The following is a 6,145-nucleotide window of genomic DNA, read 5'->3' as shown; positions in this document are numbered from 1 at the left end:
GTTGCATGACTTTTCAGTGTTTATAACTTAACACTTACGTGTTCAACGTCACGGTTAGAAAGTCAACGTCAGAAAATACTGAAAACGTTCTTTGGAAAAACAGTCAAAGAAGAAAGTGATGCCTCACGATAATTCGCTTCCTCCTTAATAAATATATACCACGCTAAGAAATACATTATTAAGGTTAGCCTTTTTTAATTAAATTGCCTGATAACTGATAAGCTACAACTTGCTATAATTTATTTATTAGTGGGCTGGAGTAAGCCACTAACAATGCAGAATGAACCACAACAGGTGATAGGACTAATAAAAGGAAGCAGGTAAAAAGTGTTCATTTTTATACCCTTTGTGCTGAGGGTTTCTTGCAGGAAAATAGAGCTGCATCTAAAAGAATGATTGCCGCTACGTCTCTTATTAATTTTTTTACTGTTCAACTTCTCTGGAGATTTGCTGAAGTTAAGGCCCACTGCCGAACAGGAACATGTTTAAAGTACCCCCTTGACGTGTATGGTGATGCTGTGCAAGACACAGAGTTGGCTGGCCATGTTTTTCACAATTCTGTCACGTTAAACCCAATTCAGTGCTACACGTGGTGTGTACAGGACTGTCGATGTTTGTCGTTCAACTACAAAGAAAATAAGGAAGAAAAATATTGCGAGTTGAATGAAGAAAATCATGTTACTAACAAGAGCTCTCTCAAGCCTAGCAGAGGATCACGTTATTACGTGCTACGCCGGGAACACCACCAACAGGTAACGATCGATACACGGTTTTCTTTCTCGAGTGCTTTTCAACTCTCTCCATTCCACCGATTCTGTTAAAGTGTATATGACACGAAAAATAATTTCTGCTTATTTGAAAGGCCTTTCAAAATACAGAAGAATGGCATTTTTCTTTTTGAAATATCTTTTTTCGTTTTAGAGATATTGACGTTTTTCTATTATGCAAATTGTCAGTGTTGACGTCATATTGTTTGCAACTAAAAAGTGGAAAATACTGAATAAATGATATCTCTGGAAATATTGAAGCAGTGTTCTTGAAACTTGGCACCACAAATGTGCATCACAAAAGGAACAAGATGACACCCTTAGTGCTGTTGCCATGACAACAGTTTTGCCGCTGGTGCTGTCTTATTAAAAACTGAAATTCCCAGTTTTTGTCTTAAACTGAAGAACCATCTACCCTACCCAGTCTAATGATGGGAGTAAGACAGTATGGGAACTATGTCTGTTCCAAGTAGGACTTGTTTCCTCACTTTAGAGGTTGCAAATGGGGATTTTTGGTTTTTTGACAGAAAGAGACTGGAACCGAAAGACTTGCTATGGCAACTGCAGTCACAGTCACAATGACGTAATTTTCCCAGTTATATAATTAAATGTAGTTATCTCTTTGGCGCGTTTCTTCCTGTAACTTGGTGCGGACGAAATGCGAGAATTGGACAAATTTAAAAGCGGAAAGGTTCAATCGTAAAAAAACTCGCATATTTAACAACAAAAAAACTTTGCAGTAGTTAAAAAAGAACGTACAAGTGCAAGAAGCATCGACTTTCACGTCATTAGAAGGGCTATGGCGTCGTTACCTTTTTCTTCATTTTTTTTTTCAGCGCACCTTTTTTTCATTTCCATCAATAGATTTCTGACAAATACTTTTAGCTTCCTGCCCAGTCGTTAATTGTGTCGCAAGAGATAATTCTTCCCTGCGACGATCAAACGGTTTTCAATACTATGTAGAGACTTTCCTGATTAAACTGAGAAGATATCTGACGTCCTCTTCATCAGTTCTTCTGCAAATTTAATAGGCATGCTCCGTTTCATTTCCATCCGCAGGGAGTGACGTCATGTGTTGGTGAGGTCACGTGTACCAATGGATGCTGCAAGAACAATCCGTGTCTCAATGGAGGAGCCTGCAAAGAAACCTGTGAGCCTGCAAGCGTTCGGTACAACTGTTCTTGTCCGATAAACTATGTTGGAAAACGCTGCGAGACTAGGCTGAGAAAAAGTTGTCAAGAATACAAAGCAGCTGGAATGAACATGTCTGGACTGTACAAAATTGTCGATGACAGTAATCAAACCTTCCAAGTATTCTGTGATTTTGATTCAGAGCCTGAGTTTGCGTGGAACTTGATCCAGTCTTTTAGCCTATCCAACAAGCACTATTTTGAGGTAATTGTCGTACGAGCATGACAAGGCTGTGAAATTTCGTTATTAATTGCCGAAATGAACAGTTAGGTGGTGCGGGAAATACTATTTCGTATTCGACTTTTCAATTTTATAGTTTAACAATAATTTCCATCTCTTGAACAAGATTTCTTTTCTTAAGCCAATTAAGAACCTTATCTTGAAAAGCCATATTCTAAGAAGTTGTGTTTATTTTCTTTCGACGTTCAAAATTACGGGAAACAAGTTTAACACAAGAACCGTAAGGCGTCTCTTATTTTCCCGTAAAACTGTTTAAATTCTGTTTACAAGAAATATTTCTTGCGTTTTGCTCTATGTACTAGTTTTACGTTCAACTTTCTCTTTTGGTCTCTCAGAGTGACGTGGTCTTTTACGACAACTACTCCGATTCTAGTGCAGTCAGCGATGATGCTCCCAACTGGCAGGCGTATTTGCTTAGACGACATGACCTTGTTTGGCTCCGAGAACAGTCGAGCTACTGGCGAGCTACTTGCCGATACAACACAGACGGCACGGTATACACGGATTACCTGCGGGCCACATTTGAAGACTTCGACATCATAAAAGTCAAACCCTCTAAGGTAAGCACCTGCCAAAAATACGAGCTTGTCAACATCCGGGGAAACGAGTGTACAGATTGCACGGCAGAGACCTGGTATCTAAAAGGTCGTTTTCCTCTCCACATCGACAGCTTTTTTCAAAGTTCTTGCCAATTTGATGGAAATCAGACCGGGGATGTCGTATGTTCTGAGGACAACTTTGGATATTATCATACTACAAATCCGAAATTTCGTTGTACATCAAGCTCTGAAGCAACGACTCAGTATTGGGTTGGAGGAAAGTAACATAACAACATAACAAAGCAGATCAGTTAGGATTTTATCCTTTACTGCTCTGTAACTAAGCTGAACGTGTTCTCTACCAGTGTTCCGTTTTCTAATTTTTCCCTCATTATAGCTTGTATAAAGCCTCGTCAATAAGAACATCAAATGTATCGAAGTAAACGCGATCAAAATGTCGTCACATTGTACGCAAAAGTTAAAAAAGTCATTCTATCATGGCGCTTTCAAGAAGTCTGCTTTTAGACATGAAGTTACAAATGAGCAACGTCAGTCTTGTATTAGTGGTTTGTTTGAAGCCAGTCAACTTGATTGTACAAGTTGTTTATATAATAATTATAATACTTATATTCGAAGATACATTTGAATAACTACGTGGAGGTTGTGTGACATGAAGTAAGATAGAGGGCAGGGTTTCACGGCCCAAAGGAAAGCGGTTTTCACATGCACTAGAAAGGCAAGTTGTAGATTTTAATCCCGAGGAATTAAAGTAAGGTGTTAATCTTAGGTTCAGATTTGTTCTTTCTGAAATTTCCTTGGAGGGTTGCAGGTTACTCATGCCTTCATAGACTGGCTCACAGAGTGGTTGGGCTGCCATGGTAACCACGAGCCAAATAAACTCCCTAACGACCTCCTTCAGGGGATTGTGACCTGCAGCTCTGAAGAGGAGTAAACAGGTAAAGGGGACTGTGATCTGTACTCCTGGTGAGGAGAGGGGGTTTTGACTGCCCGTACTAAGCTAGGCTAGTGATTCGTTCACAGAATGTGTTGTTGTTCTGTTGTTGTTTCTCATGGGTTCTACTGCTTTTGTGATTGTATTTGAAAATAAAATTAAAGTACTGTACGTTAAGATAGAATCGTAAGTTATGTTGTAAATTTTAAGCCACGGGTGAAACTGTTAATTAGTAAGCAATAATATTTATTTGTAGCCGTAGTACTGTAAGAATGAGTCGATGATGTATTAGGCCTATAAGTAGCTGTAGCATTGTAAGTAGTGTAAGATAAATAAATAAATTCTAAAAAAAGTGTAAAAAAGTTCCTGTTGTTAGCTGTCCCTTCCTTGATTTTGGTGACGTTCTTAGAATTCTTGAATCTAGTCTCTCATATTTGGAGAATCCTGTAATAGTATCCTATGAACAGGCATTGTTATAAACCCTCATCACAAAATAATGAAAAACCATAAGAAACCCAACGATCAGAGTCCTCAACGCCGGCAATGATCATGAAGGCGAAACCAATGTTGATGAAACCAACAGCAAATTGATAGCAAAATTGAAAGAAAAGTAAAAACTGTGATGAACGGTTGCATTTGTAGCACACACTGTACGTATTGCCTGAAATAAAACGTTTAGCGTCGTGAAGCTCGAAAACAAAACAACTCGACGTTAAATCTTTTTTTTCGTTACCTATCTCACGGGAACGAAAACGGTACAACCCAAGTACATTCAATGTCTGCTGTTTAGTCTTGACGTCGCAATATAACAGTATAGGCAGTGTACTTGAATATCATACTTACGGTACCAAAAAATAAATAGTGTAAGCAAACTGTGAAGTCCTCAGGAATATCGCCAAAACACGAAACACTTTCTCACAAGCAACACTGTGTCCTTGTGCAAGTGTGATTCAAGGCTTCTTTTTTGTATTCTAAGGGTCCACAGACCAGTTATTTTTTTGGTGTGCCTGCCTGCATACGTGTAGACACATGCTTGCCAAAAACATCACTTTTCAAAATTCCCTGACTTCTCCCTGATAAAATATAATTTCCTTGTCCAAACGAACTGTCGGATATAGTAGCTACTTCTAGCTTCCCCTTACACTCCTCTTTTCTACCCATTCATTAAGACTGATAACTTTGCAACGAACTTTCCTTCTTTATTGAGGAAAAACAATGTTAAATTGAGGCGTGTTTAAATTATCGCAATTTTCCCTGACTCAAGATAACCCTGACTTTTGCCTGAGCGTGTAGAATTTCCTTCCCTGGCCATTTCCTGACCTGTGGCAACCAAGCCGGAAAACAATGTAATTAAGACAACTTTATTTCTGGAAAGATTGTCCTTTGTCAACTTTTGTCAGATTAAAACAGCTCTTTGATTCTTTTGCCAAAAACGGGCCCTTGTAACTTAAGCTTTCAAAGCCATATTTGATGTTCCTTTCACATGGCGCATGACCTTTCCATGACAACTTCTTCGTTCAGTGATTCTCATAGCCATAAGGCCGATCGCTGGAAATTACTCGCACCTTGCATGCAAGCTTGCGATGGTTTGGCCGAACGCCATATAAGCTTACGTAGAGGCATAGTTTACATTTCATGAGGTTTTCGCCTGAAATATACACCTACCCTGCAAATTCTTTAAGTTATTTGGCATACAACAAGCGTTTTGGCGGTCTGGAAATCTCTTGACGATCTGTTTGGTGTGTGCAAGCAGTACCAGTACGGGATTGGCCACTCGTTGTGGGTTTACCTCGATCTTCCCGGGTCTAAGATTGAGATGACACTTAGTGCTTGGTCGACAAAGGGTGATTAAGCACAATGGTGCACTGCTAGATGAAGGAATTAAAAACGACATCTGTATCAGAGGCTTGAAGAAACTCAAAAGACCAGGCGAATTGATGATTAACTCTTTTCGCGACGAAAACTTGTGAATGATGTTCACTTTTCTCTACGATCCCCCATGCCACTCAGTCACGCGCAATCATTCTTGCCCCACTCTACGACGTTAAACCCAAGCTAGGCTGTGAATTATGTCAGACTGGTTAAATTGGGAACATAAAAGATAGTGCACCGTCACGTGCCTTACGCGAATGTTGTGACAGTTACAGAACTGATTTAACTTCTTTCGCGAGTGGGATTAACTTAAACAAGATCAATATTAATGTAACTCGGTAATATTGTTCCCAAAAGGTTAAGCCTCCTTACGAAAAATCCCGGAAAAATATGGTCTGTTCGGAAGGAGATCAAAAATTGTCTGTTCGTTAAATTTCGGCGAAAACACATGATACAAGGTGTCCTATTAGTCTTTTATTTTTCGAAGGGGCATTTCTCACTCACAAGCTGTACTTAATTTTGTAATCGACAGGGAGATTTTATCCTGACTTGACTTGATTGCTGGCACGTCTAAAAAGTCCCAC

At 39.4% G+C, this 6,145-nt stretch overlaps 1 protein-coding gene across 1 annotated transcript; it reads left to right on the top strand.

The window, feature by feature from the left end:
- The first annotated feature begins 303 nt into the window (after positions 1-303).
- LOC145465823 (uncharacterized) lies at positions 304-5,796 on the top strand. The gene is made up of 3 exons (XM_081449580.1): positions 304-752; positions 1,827-2,162; positions 2,534-5,796. The coding sequence occupies exons 1-3, from the start codon at positions 393-395 to the stop codon at positions 3,020-3,022; spliced, it is 1,185 nt and encodes a 394-aa protein (XP_081305706.1). The 5' UTR covers positions 304-392; the 3' UTR covers positions 3,023-5,796.
- Positions 5,797-6,145: the final 349 nt, after the last annotated feature.

The sequence above is a fragment of the Orbicella franksi genome, chromosome 13 (genome assembly GCF_964199315.1).
Source record: "Orbicella franksi chromosome 13, jaOrbFran1.1, whole genome shotgun sequence".
NCBI classification, from domain to species: Eukaryota; Metazoa; Cnidaria; class Anthozoa; order Scleractinia; family Merulinidae; genus Orbicella; species Orbicella franksi.
This window is presented reverse-complemented; position numbering and strand designations above follow the sequence as displayed.